This window comes from Microplitis mediator, chromosome 3, assembly GCF_029852145.1.
Source record: "Microplitis mediator isolate UGA2020A chromosome 3, iyMicMedi2.1, whole genome shotgun sequence".
NCBI classification, from domain to species: Eukaryota; Metazoa; Arthropoda; class Insecta; order Hymenoptera; family Braconidae; genus Microplitis; species Microplitis mediator.
The window spans coordinates 24,518,924-24,533,355 of NC_079971.1; the positions used below are offsets into that span (position 1 = coordinate 24,518,924).

The 14,432-nt window shown below is 28.5% G+C and overlaps 1 protein-coding gene across 1 annotated transcript; it reads left to right on the forward strand.

Annotated features, from left to right (window-relative positions):
* The first annotated feature begins 10,707 nt into the window (after window positions 1-10,707).
* On the forward strand, window positions 10,708-14,390 carry LOC130666021 (cytochrome P450 307a1-like). Its single transcript, XM_057466660.1, has 3 exons — window positions 10,708-11,302; window positions 11,695-12,498; window positions 12,578-14,390. The coding sequence occupies exons 1-3, from the start codon at window positions 10,879-10,881 to the stop codon at window positions 12,907-12,909; spliced, it is 1,560 nt and encodes a 519-aa protein (XP_057322643.1). The 5' UTR covers window positions 10,708-10,878; the 3' UTR covers window positions 12,910-14,390.
* Window positions 14,391-14,432: the final 42 nt, after the last annotated feature.

Consider the following 14,432-nt stretch of genomic DNA (forward strand, 5'->3'; position numbering starts at 1 on the left):
AGGAAATTTTTTTCTTCATAAATTTATTTCTATTCAATTTTATCGTATCTGCAATAGATAACTTGCAATTTGAATTTCCAGTATCCAGTGTCCAAAAATAATAAAATTTTCCATCCCTCAGAATTTTTTTTATCTAAAAACTAAAATTCCCACTCAACCATCAACAATACGACCAAAACACTTTAATACAATCTTGTAGCAAATTAAATTTCCTACAAAAAAGTTCCTCATCACTAGTCTGTAACTCCCATGATTTACCCACAATTTAAATATCTAGTACCCAGTATCCAAAAATCATAATATTCTTCACCCCTCAAAATTTTTTTATCTAAAAACTAAAATTCCCACTCAACCATCAACAATACGACCAAAACACTCCAATACAATTTTGTAGCAAATTAAATTTTCTACAAAAAAGTTCCTCATCACTAGTCCGTAACTCCCATAATTTACCCACAATTTAAATATCTAGTACCCAGTGTTCTAAAATCATAAAATTCTTCACCCCTCAAAATTTTTTTATCTAAAATCTAAAATTCCCACTCAACCATCAACAATACGACCAAAACACCTCAATACAATCTTGTAACAAATTGAATTTCCTACAAAAAAGTTCTTTACCACTAGTCCGTAACTCCCATAATTTACCCAAAATTTAAATATCTAGTACCCAGTGTCCAAAAATCATAAAATTCTTCACCCCTCAAAATTTTTTTATCTAAAAACTAAAATTCCCACTCAACCATCACCAATACGACCAAAATACCTCAGTACAATCTTGTAGCAAATAAAATTTCCCACAAAAAAGTTCCTTATCACTTCTCCCTAAACCCCAGAGTTTCTCCCCAACAAAAATTTTAAAAATTTCTCCAATTCCTCACACAACTTCTCTTATCACCACCATCGCCATTACCAAAAAAATCCCCATAAATAGACCGACACAAAACCTGTCCGTTACAAATGATAATTTTCTCTCTCAAAAAAAAACCACAAAAATCCGTCTAGACCATAGAATTTCTACCTTTCCATGCATATCTACATCTGCTATCATTCAGTCTCAATAATGAATGAACACTCATATAAACCCAAGTAACTAAAATAAAAATTTGTCAGCACATTTAAATAAATCACCTTCGCATAACTACAAGTACCATTTTGAGTCTCTTATATAAACGCACTACCGTTACATCAACAGTTTATTTAATGGTAATTTTCCTCTCTATTCTTATCCATTGTCTAGACGAAAACTGCAGAACTAAACCCTTATTTTCTATCTAAAAAAAAATGTATACATATATATTATAAATTCTTATATAATATACAAAGTAAAAAAAAAAAAAAAAAAAATGACTTAGGCCAACGGAAATGTTTATCTTTCATCAGACATCTATTACATTAGCATACTCAATGCATTTAAGCATCTTCTTTTTAGTCCTTTTTTATCCATATATATATGTATATATATATATAAATATATATATAATACAAGTTTCTCATCTCGCTAGTGTAAAAGAATAAGACGAAGATAAAAATGTAAGGGGACAACCTTGATTTTGGTAGTCGAAACCTTCGACTGGCATAATCGATGACTTACAATCGATCCTCTGCCTCCTCAACTTTATCTCTTGTTGTATATATATATGGTTCTTTTTTTTTTGTTTTATCTTTGGTATAGTATTTTGAGCAATACGACCAGCACATGTCTAACGACATTTAAGTATGTATATATAACATGTTACACGTCTGGTTCCCGAGGTTATACATTCGGAGAACTAGCGCTAAATTACGCAGAAAAGAGGTCACAATTCTCTAAAGACAAGGTCCCTTGCGCAAATAAAGAGAACCGCAACACAAGATAAGGCCAAAAATAATAACCCTGGAAATCAAATATCTTATATATGTATGTAAATATATATATTAAGTATTTTTGATATTAAATTTAATTCAGAATTATGCGGGGTTCGGATGATTGTAAATTATTTGAGACGGATTAAATTGTATAGATATTTATTTTTTGTTCATTTGAATTTTTGGGTCATTATGATTTTTGTATAGGGAAGGGTGGGGCGGAGCGGCCCCCCTAAGCCAATTATTATTTTTTGTGGCTTTCAACCATAAGATCACTTTACTTGTGTCCTATTTCGAATAAGTTTATGGACATTTTGCCAAAATTCTGAAAAAATTTTTTTTTTTTGTGGGGCAGAGCGGCCCCCCTTCAAAAAGTGATAAAAAATTTTTTTTTTTTCGTTTTTTTTTTTTTAAATTGTTTTCATCATTAAGAATGTATTTCTTTCTCTTGACAACTATTTTTGGTTTTATATTACTCGAAAAAAATTTTTTAAAGCGTAAAAAATCGTTCACTCTCGATTATCTTAATTACTAATTGTTATTTAATAAAAAAAAAATCAATTCTATAATTTTACTTTATTTCAAAAATTTATCAACTAAAAAAAAAAATTTAATTTTTATAAATTTTTAGTGAGCAAATTTGCCTCTTACATAAAGAAACGGCCGAAAAATATGAAAAAATAATTTTTTCGGAAGTTTCGGCTGGTCCATTTTGCCCCAGGTGTTATGCGTAGGGCTAGAAATGTGGAATTATAATAATTTTTTTTTAATTTGACGATAAAAATATGAAAAAATCACTTTTTCAAAATTTTGGGCTTGTCCATTTTGCCCCAAATGTCATGCGTAGGGATAAAAATGCGCAAACATATCGGATTTATAGTAATTAGTCGAAAAAAAAAAAATTTTTTTTTTGGTCAAAATTTCAGGGGGGCTGCTCTGCCCCACCCTCCCCTATATATGTATTGGGGTGGCAAAATTTTTTTGACTCTTGTTTTGGAGTTCGCATGGAAAAATTTTGGTTTGCATGGAAAAACTACCCTCCGAATTTCAAGTCATGGAAAAATTTTCTGGAGGTCGCTCAAGAATTTGGGAATTTCGAAAATCGGAAACCCATTTTTTTTTTTAATTTTTGGCCCCTTAGTAGTTGACTCTTTTCTATGCGGGCCGTAGAGAAACGACCCGAATTTCAAGTCAAAATATTAAGACTTGAAGGTCGGTGGATATTTTTGAAAATAAATTTATCGAATTTTAAAATCGTTTTGAGCGAACTTTAAATATCAATATTAAGACTTGATCTCGTTATCTCTATTGTTTTATAGTGCGACAAAGGAATTTTGACAGCGAGCGTAATTTAAATTTAAAAATATGATAAAAATAATGAATACTTACAATTAGACAAGGCGGCAACTAATTTTTAAAAATAAAATTCTCTGAGTTTTCCAAGTTTTTCAGTTTAATAATATTTAAATTTCCTGACTATATATGTTGATATTTATTTATTTTTATAGAAAATCAAAAAGAAAAATAGTCTAAGGTGATTCAATAAATAATCAATTCGATAAATTTATTTTCAAAAATATCCACCGACCTTCAAGTCTTAATATTTCGACTTGAAATTCGGGTTGTTTCTCTACGGCCTACATACAAAAGATTCAGCAAAGATCCAAAGACAAAAAAAATTGGTTTCATCGTTTTTCGAAATTCAAAAATTTTTGAGCGACCTCCAGAAAATTGTTCCATGACTTGAAATTCGGGGGTAGTTTTTACCCCAACTAAAATTTCTCAATCCCGCTTCAAAAAATATTACATTATTTTTATTTATTAATTTGAATTATTGCTTTGTTATGATTTTTATCATATATAATATATATATTTTATTATTTTATTTTTTATTCCATTGTTATGAATGGAATTTTTCAAGGTTACGAATGATTTTTTATAAAGAATTTATTGTTTTATTTATTGTTTACTCAGTTGATGCATTAGAAAATAAATATATGAAATTAGGTGATATTGTTACATATATATTGAGCAGTGATGTTAGTTACGATTTTTAATGTATCAATGTAATGTTTTTATTGTCTTGCTCAATGTCAAATACGACGTTCCCTCATAATTGAGATTAATTTCCAATAAAAATATATCATACATTTGTCGATAATATATAATTAAATTTTATATATATCCGTTGGTAGATAATAGCGATGATGAGTGTAGCTAAATTTATTTTTTTATTTTTTTACTTTTTAATCGAACATATATATATCAATGTATATATAAATATATACATTTAATGTCTAAAAATTAATTCCCTCAATTTATTTATTATAAATTTTAATAACTCACTAATTAATTCCTTTGTTGTAATAAATAAATAAGTATTAAAAAATCGTAATTAGCATTTATAATTAAGCATTAATCAAATTACTGTAAAAATTATATATATTTATAATATAACGATTTAGTATTTTCCACAAATTTAACACGCGTTTTTTTAACAAATTTTTACACAATATCATGATTTATTTTTAATTAAGTACCCAATTATATTTTATTTTTATTATATATCAACTAAATATATATATTTATTTATCCCCGGTCATTAATAATAAAATTTATATAAATATTTGAAATCAATTATCAATTTTTTAATCTCAACCCGCATGCAAAAGCTATATATTGTTAAAAATATATAAAAATATATATATGGTGAGTGTGATGTATATATATATATATATGTGGCGGCAAAAATATCTGTATTTATAAATATATATTTTTCACATATATTGAATTATATGAATTTAATAATATAAACCCCCATGAAAAAAATTTATAAAAAAAATATATGTTAAATATAAAAAAAATATATTTTTCATACCAAAAAAATATATTAAAAATATATAAATATATATATAATATGTATAAAAAATATATTTTAAATAGCGAACTTTTGGCTGATTTTCGTATATATTTTAAATATATTAAAAATATATCTTAGAATATATAAAAAATACATGTATAAAAATATACAACAAATATATTTTTTTTATATTTAAAAATATACAAAAAATATATTTTTTAAATCATTTTTTTATAGATTTAAAATATATTACTAATATATTTTTTTTATATTTTAAAATATAAGAAAAATATATTTTTCGTATATTTTTATACATGTATTTATTATATATTTTAAATATATACGAAAATCGGCCAAAGGTTAGCTATTTAAAATATATTTTTTATACATATTTTATATATATTTTTTATATATTTTTAATATATTTTTTTTATATGAAAAACATATTTATTTTATATTTTAACATATATTTTTTTTATAAATTTTTTTCATGGGGGTATCTTTTCATATTTTTTTAAATATATTCTCATATAATGCTCAATATATTTTCGTCATATATCGGCGTATATGTAATTTATGTAGTATAGTAAACTTTATACATATTTCCATATATTTTGATTCATATATAATTAGCAATATATATTGTCTATATATTTGATTACATATGAAAGAACATATGTTTAAATCTATGGTTTGCGATATATTGAAGGCATATTTGTCCAATATATTCGACGTTATATATTAATTAAAATACTACTTTCAATACAATATATCAATATAGAAAAAGATATATCAAAATATGTATGTTAAACATATAAAAAAAGTTATATTGATAAATATACATTTAATATATCGTAGCAATATATATTGTTTTTTCAATATATCATCATATATTAATACAGCAAAGATATAAATATTATTTTATATATTTTACAATATATCACATTATGATATTCATATATTCCCGGGAAAAAATGTTTTTATGAAATTTTATACTGAAAATGGCCTGGGAAAATTTTATATTTTTTTATACAAATTTATGGTTTTGTAAAATTTTATAAAACTTCATAAATTTGTACAAAAAAATATAAAATTTTTCCAGAGCATTTTCAGTTTAAAATTTTCTAAAACCATTTTTTCCCGGGTTTTAAAATATATTTTTTTCCATACTATGTTTTTTCATGCGGAAACCCATCAAAAATATTTCTCACACATAAATTTTTTCCAGGGACTCAAATAATTAAAAAAAACCACCGATCCGCAGGGAATCCGCACAAAATCCGCAGGCGATCCGCACTGAATCCGCACGGATTTTTTATCGTTTTTTCTCAAACTGACCCCTAAAACCCCCAAATCTACCCCTTAGAAGCTTCTCCAGACTACCCCGCCATCTAAAATCCGATTACACCAAAAAAATTATAAATGTCATTAATTTCCAAAAAAAAAAATAAATCTAAGATTTTCCAAATAAGTGGAGGCCAATAAAAGAGTAGAGGATGGAACAGGTAAAGTAAATAAAAATAATAATAAAAATGGGAGTTAAAGAAAGGGAAAATCAAGCAAATGGAACAAGAACAACGTGCGTGGTATGGCACGCCTCTCCCTTTCTTTTCCGATACCGGTGAATCTGATGAGATACAACAACATCACCATCACCATCAACATCAACAAACACCACTTACCTCCTCTCTTTTATATATATATATATCTATATATACATATATATCAAACAAGTATAAAAGGTATAGCAGCAAAAGTGAGTGCTTTCCCGTTATGTCTGGCTTGTTACAGGGGCGTTCGGATACCGCTAACTTCTCAGAAATTGACTCTCGATGCGAATGAAGTAATCTCTACTCAATACTGGAGACCGTGTCTCGTATTGATGATCGTTATGATGATGAGAGGATGATGCTGACTCCTTCGATACCGACTTTTATCTTCATCACTGTACTATACATTTTTTATTTAATTACTCATTACTTTTTTTTTTCTTATTATTACTTTCCATGCAGCCTCTGCTGTAGTAAAAAAAATACATATGTATATATGTATATATAATTACATATGATATTAAATCATATGTTGCCTCCTATTTCTCGATCGTCATCATAATGAAAATAAAAAAAAAATTTTTTTACGCGGAAAAAATATTGCTATCTATGAAGATCTGAATTTATAATTTTACTTAGATCTTATTTTTTTTAGAAGGTCTATGTTGGTTTTTATGTCAAATTTATGAAAGAAAATTTCAAGATCTGAGATCTCAATTTGATATTTTACTTAGATCTGCTTTTGATTTTGATAAAAATTTTACGGTTGTTGAAAAATTTTTTGTTTATATTCGAAGTAATGAGATCTGAATTATTCTAGGTAATGAGATCTGAATTAAAAATTTGATTCAGATCTAAATAGATCTGATCAGAATTACAAAAAATTCAAAATTTTAATTTTTTAAATTTTGCAGTCTGTAAAAAAATTTTTTTTAATACGAGGTAATGAGATCTGAATCCAAAATTTAACTGAGATCTAAATAGATCTGGTCAGAATTATAAAAAATTCAAAATTTTAATTTTTAAAAATTTTGCGACCTGTAAAAAAATTTTTTTAATTCGAGGTAATGAGATCTGAATCCAAAATTAAATTCAGATCTAAATAGATCTGATTAGAATGACAAAAAATTAAAAATTTCAATTTTTTAAAAAATGTCGCGGCCTGTAAAAAAATTTTTTTTAATTCGAGATAATGAGATCTGAATCCAAAATTCAACTCAGATCTAAACAGATCTGATCAGAATGACAAAAAATTAAAAATTTCAATTTTTTAAAAATGTTGCGCTTTTAAAACAAAAAAAATTTCATTTGGGGTACCGAGATCTGAATTCAGATCTCCATAGATCTGGTCAAAATAAAAAAAGTCAAAGTTGCAAAATTTCAAAATTTTGATCTAAAAATTCTGTGTTCCAAAAAAAACTCCAATTTTCAAATCTAGATCTAGATCTTAGATCTCCATAGATCGTAAATTTAAAATGCAAAAAAATCAGATCGATCTAATTAGATGTTTATTTTCTCTCAGTTTGTCTACATGATATTTAAATTTGAATTATGGCAGCTAGACTGCACCATAAACTTCACTCTTACGCGATAAATTATCTTACATAAATAACAATTGAACTTTAGTACTGAAGTATAAATCTTCGATTTAGCTCTTATCCAGGTCGTATATTAAAAATATAATTTTTCAACCTCCCGGGATTAGATGCTGCATAAAAGTAACCAACGGAAAGTTTTCTTGAAGCTGAGGTGATTTAACAGTTTTCCACGTGGTGCCACTAGATACGATAACACTGTTATGACGTTACTTTATATCCATATATACTTTATATACATATGAGACGAGAGTAAATTCGTGGAAGGTACATACGTGTCTTGTCTAAGTAAAGTGGGTCGATCCGTGCGTCGCAGCACGTCAATTATTATCAGATCACTATACATTCTTTTAAGTTCCGGGTCTCACCGAAACTTCTCGATAACAACTTGTCGCTTTTATTTTTTATTTAAATATATATATAGATGTGTTACTTATTTATATATATATAAATATATATGTTATTTAATCGACGATGAGTAAGAAAAAAAAAATTGCAAATCTGGATGACGAATACGAGATTTAAAAAAAAAAGGGGGTAAAATAAATTAGTAATTTTTTTTTTTTTAATGGAAGATTTTTACCAAAAAATTATTGGCATTAAATGTCGGAACAGAATTGATGGTGGAAAAAAAATATATATGAATATATATATGGTGGATGTATTTATGACCATACGCAGTAACGAGCCCGGAAAAAAAATAAAGCGCACCTGCAGTGCAGCAAGTACATAACCAGTGTCCAGAAGTGGACTAGCAAGACCTTAAGTAGATGTCAAGGACAAGAAGTTTGTCCCTTTGGAGCATCTTTAAGACAAGACTGACCACCCTTCTTGTTAATTCACTTTTTTTATTATTTTTATTGAACATTTTAAATACGAGTACATTACATACCGAGACGTGTCCGAAAAACCGGCAATATATAAATATAGGGGAGGCTAAATGGGACGACAAGTAAATGTTATATATTTTTTTTTGACAATAATTATTACTTTTAATTTTTTTTCTTCAGTCAAAAGATTTTTTTTAAATGAAAATTATTGGATTCATTTTACACGCATTGATAGTTGGGTATAATTAGGGTAGAAGTTACACTGCCACATTTTTTGACATTTGATACTTTATTTTAATTAATGAAAAAGTGTAAAATAAAATTTACTTTTTTATAATGGGGTAAAAGAATCGTTGAAGATATTTTTGAAATTTAGTCATTAAGACTTTTACTAATTATTTTACTTTAATTTTTCGTGTCAAAAACTGGACCGAAAGTGGCCAAAAACGGTACCGTTGTAGTCAAAATTTTGAAAGTGAAATTTTTGAAAAATTTTACGAAATTTTGTACTTTGATTTCTTACAAATAATTTTAGAAATAATAAATTACGAATTTCAACTATGAATATTTTTTTTTTTTTTTTAAACCAAAAATTGTAATTTTCAAAAAAATGAAAAAAAAAATCATCATATTTTTAATTAAATTTTACAAATATATAAATTCACTTTTTTTTAACTCAACATATATAATTTTTACCCCTATTCAATCTGAAAAAAAAAAAATTTTTTTCAAAAATGTCAAAAAAAAAATCTTTCAAAATTTTTTTTCCCACTTAAAATAATTAAAAATAAATTTCTTAAATTTCAAAAAACGATTGAAAATGTTTCCAATAAATTTCTAGTATCCCAGAGAATTTTTTTTATTTTTCCAAAAAAATGTCAAAAAAAAAATCTTTCAAAAATTTTTTTCCCTCAAAATAATTAAAAATAAATTTCTCTAAGATTAAAAAAACGATTGAAAACGTTTTCAAAAAATTTCTAGTATCCCAGAGAATTTTTTTTAATTTTCCAAAAAAATGTCAAAAAAAAAATCTTCCAAAATTTTTTTTCTCACTTAAAATAATTAAAAAAATTTCTTTAAGATTAAAAAAAACGATTGAAAACATTTTCAAAAAATTTCTAGTATCCCAGAGAATTTTTTTTATTTTTCCAAAAAAATGTCAAAAAAAAAAATCTCAAAAATTTTTTTCCCTCAAAATAATTAAAAATAAATTTCTTAAATTTAAAAAAACGATTGAAAACGTTTTCAAAAAATTTCTAGTATCCCAGATAAATTTTTCTTAATTTTCCAAAAAAATGTCAAAAAAAAAAAATGTCAAAAATTTTTTTCCCTCAAAATAATTAAAAATAAATTTCTCTAAGATTAAAAAAACGATTGAAAACGTTTTCAAAAAATTTCTAGTATCCCAGATAATTTTTTTTAATTTTCCAAAAAAATGTCAAAAAAAAAAATCTCAAAAATTTTTTTCCCTCAAAATAATTAAAAATAAATTTCTTAAATTTAAAAAAACGATTGAAAACGTTTTCAAAAAATTTCTAGTATCCCAGATAATTTTTTTTAATTTTCCAAAAAAATGTCAAAAAAAAAATCTTTCAAAAATTTTTTTCCCTCAAAACAATTAAAAAAACCTCCTCACCTAAAAAACATTTTTCAAAAAAAAGTCACCCAAATTTTTGTTTTCCAAAAAAATGTCAAAAATTTTCCACTCCAAATAATAATCAAAAAATTGCTTTCTATAAAAAAAATCAATTATGACCTTTTAAAAAAAAAAAAAAATCCAAAAAAATTTTCACTACCCCATATATCTACATATATCGTAATCATAAAAAAATTTGAATAATAAAAAGAGTGATTTGTATCTCAATTGGTCTTGAATTCGGTGTCTGATGAGGTACGACACACCTCATATAAAGTCAGTAGTCTCCGTGTCCTGTCGTCCGTGTCTCACGAATCCATATGTATAGGGTGAGCAACGACGTAAATGTGCTGACTACATTGAGTTGGTATATAAGGTAGCCGGTAACCATCCAATCCTCAGACCGAGTACGATCGTCAAACTGTTTGGAGACGCGCTACTCAATTCGAAACTATTAACGACTAAACCGAACCACTTTCGTTTAATAATCGAAGCTTCTCAACGATTTACATTAAATCCAAAACAAAATTAAAAGTTAATCAGTATTTTTAAAAAAGTAATGACTGTACTAAACATGATCAGTGTTACGACTTATTTGCTCCTGGTCGGAGCTCTCGCGGTTTTCGTCCTAATTTTGATCGACCGCGAGGCCAGAGCCAAAAAAAAGAAGACACGCGCCCGCGTTTACATCAATCGGGGTGACAGAATCGAAATTCTCAAGCAAGCTCCCGGTCCCGAGCCCTGGCCGATTCTGGGATCGCTTTACATCCTCGCGAAATACGACGTGCCCTACAAGGCATTTAGTGTACTCGCTGAAAAATACAACAGCCAGGTGATTAAAATAAAACTCGGTTCACTTCCGTGCATTATTGTTAATGGATTTGATAATATCAAAGAGGTTTTGTTCACTCGAAATTACGATTTTGACTCACGCCCAAATTTTGTGAGATACAACCGACTTTTTGGTGGCGACAAAGGCAACTGTAAGTATCCAATTATCATTTTTTTAAAATTATTTCTTACAACCTGAGGTGATTTATCGGTAATGACTCGCGTCGATAAAAAAAAAAAATTCTCTATTAATTACGCGGTTTTTTTTTTTTTGACAAAATTCCGTGATCTAATTCTGTTAACACAGAAAACATGATAACAAATTGTTTTAAATTGTAACCGGCGTCGAGTATCGATGACATTGAAAAAAATAAAAAGTATTTCAATGCCGTTGCAATTTTAAAATAACAAGAAAACTACTCAAGTGTAATGTGATCCCAAAATTCCAAGTGTACAATTTTATTTGACTGCAATGTTAATTTATTTTTTATGCCTATTTATTTATTTAAGTGATTAATTATATTTTATATTAATTATTTTTCAGCATTGGCCTTCTCAGATTGGACAGAGCTGCAGAAATCTCGTCGCGAGATGCTCCGCAACCATACATTCCCGCGTGCCCTCACTTACAGGTACCACGAGTTGAATGTAATGATTGCATCGGAAGTGGAAAACCTGTTGGCTCACCTTGACAGACCACTCGATACGATGAAGGTCGCGGTCAAACCACTGGTACTTAGCACATGCGCCAATATATTCACCGGTTACTTCTGTGCAAGACGATTTGATTGGTCGGACAACGATTTTCGTCGGATGATTGAAAACTTTGACGGGGTCTTCTGGGAAGTAAACCAGGGATACGCTGCCGATTTTCTACCATTCTTGATGCCCTTCCACCGCAAAAACCTGGACCAAGTCGCGGAATATACCCACGAGATCAGGGAGTTCGTCGTCGATAAGATCGTCAGCGAGAGGAGACGGAATTGGGCGCCAGTGAGTGATAGCAGTGAGGAGGCCTGTTATCTGGACAATTTGATCGAGCATATACAGAGCAAGGCTTCACCTGAGATGTCCTGGGACACTGCCCTGTATGCCCTGGAGGACATAATCGGCGGTCATGCTGCGATCGGGAACCTGCTGGTCAAAGTCTTTGGATTTTTGGTCAATCATCGGCATGTCCAGGAACGGGCGCAGAAGGAAATCGATTCGCTGCACATTGTTGAGAACACTGTTGGGCTGGAGCACAAGAAAAGTCTTCCGTATGTCGAAGGGATCATCCTGGAAGCCGTCAGACTCGTCGCCAGCCCGATTGTGCCCCATGTCGCGAACAAGCACAGTTCTGTTGCTGGTAAGTTTCTTTGCTAATTTTGAATCGGTGGCTGTTTTTCGCGGTTTAGAGCAGGCACTTAATTGCTCGTGTGTTACAGGATTCAGCGTCGAAAAGGACACTTTCATTTTCCTGAACAACTACGAGCTGAACATGAGCAAGGAATTGTGGAAGGACCCAGAGTCGTTTGATCCCCAGAGATTCATCACTTCCGAGAACAAAATCCTCAAGCCAGAGTACTTTCTTCCGTTCGGCGGTGGCAGAAGGTCTTGCATGGGCTACAAATTAGTACATTACGTGAGTTTTTCAGTCCTCGCGAGTGTCCTAAAAAATTTCACGATTCTTCCGGTGGAAAATCAAGTGTACAAAGTACCGGTCGGAAGTCTAGCGTTACCAAAAGTTACATTTAACTTCAGGTTTGAGAGACGATGAAGTTAAATACAAATATTAATATATATATAAAAATATATATATACACATATATGTATTTTTATATATTAAATGATGCATTTACTTAAAATGAAGGCTCAAAGAAATTATCTAAATGAAATTATTAGATGTAAATTAGCCAATTTTATTTCAATTATCAATGATTTTTATTCATTGATCCATGACTGTTTTAGTTTTTAATTTTATATATTATATATACTCAGATAAAAATACTCGGATATGATCATATATCATCATGTTCTAAACCTTATCAGGCATTATCATATTTATAATGAGACTTTATAAGTTTAAATCTCATGTGATCATATGTAACAATATATGATCATATCTGATCAATTTCCAATTAATGTACGATTTTACTTTATATTGTACATGATCAGATATGACCTATATGAATTTGAACCTGATTATATGACGATATCTGCTCACATATGACCACACCTGATCATATATGACCATACCTGCTCATATATGGCCATTTATGATCAGGTATGGCCTATATGGATATGAGTCTGATCATATATGGTCACACCTGATCATATATGACCAAACCTAATCACATATTACCAGGTATGGCCTATATGGAGGTTAACCTGATCATATATGACGACACCTGCTCATATATGGTCACACCTGATCATATATGACCAAACTTGATCACATATGATCAGTTATTGCCTATATGGATGTGAACCTGATCATATATGATGACACCTGCTCATATATGACCACACCTGATTACATATAATCAAACCTGATCACATATGATCAGGTATGGCCTATATGGATGTAAACCTGATTATATATGATGACACCTGCTCATATATGACCACACCTGATTATATATGACCACACCTGATTATATATGACCACACCTGATCATATATGACCATACCTGCTCATATATGACAATGTATGATCAGGTATGGTCCATATGGAAGTGAGCCTGATCATATATGATCACACCTGATTAAATATGATCAAACCTGATCACATATGACCACATATGATCAGATATGATCATAACTGATGTCATAAATCATATATGAGTTGAAACTGCGCAGGCATAAAAAATATGATCATACCTGAAATGAAATATGATCAGGTTTTTATTAGAACCTACTTAAGTATGATCATATATGATCAGATATAAATATGAACCTGATCAGGCACACAAATATATATCATATATGATCATATTTATCCATAAATCAAGATATATGATCAATGGTCATATATGATCATATCTAAGTATTTTTTTCCGAAAAAAAAATTATATATATACATATATATAATTCATTCATATAACATTTATTCATCGTTAAATTTTCGCCGTCATCATGTGTGAATTACTTAATAAATAATTTATTTCTTCTGAGACGAGAGAAAAAAGAATGAACTTAATTTTAATAAATATATAGATCATAAGTTAAGTAAATCCTGTGCTTTTATAAATTTTCAGTTTCCTAAATAAATAAACATATTAATAATAATAATAATAATAA

What these genes read in the sequence shown, in the direction of transcription:
- LOC130666021 (XM_057466660.1), top strand. Translation starts at nt 10,879, where the DNA reads ATGACTGTACTAAACATGATCAGTGTTACGACTTATTTGCTCCTGGTC. An exon ending in TGGTGGCGACAAAGGCAACT is followed by an intron (nt 11,303 to 11,694) that starts GTAAGTATCCAA and finishes ATTATTTTTCAG; the next exon opens with CATTGGCCTTCTCAGATTGG. An exon ending in CAAGCACAGTTCTGTTGCTG is followed by an intron (nt 12,499 to 12,577) that starts GTAAGTTTCTTT and finishes CGTGTGTTACAG; the next exon opens with GATTCAGCGTCGAAAAGGAC.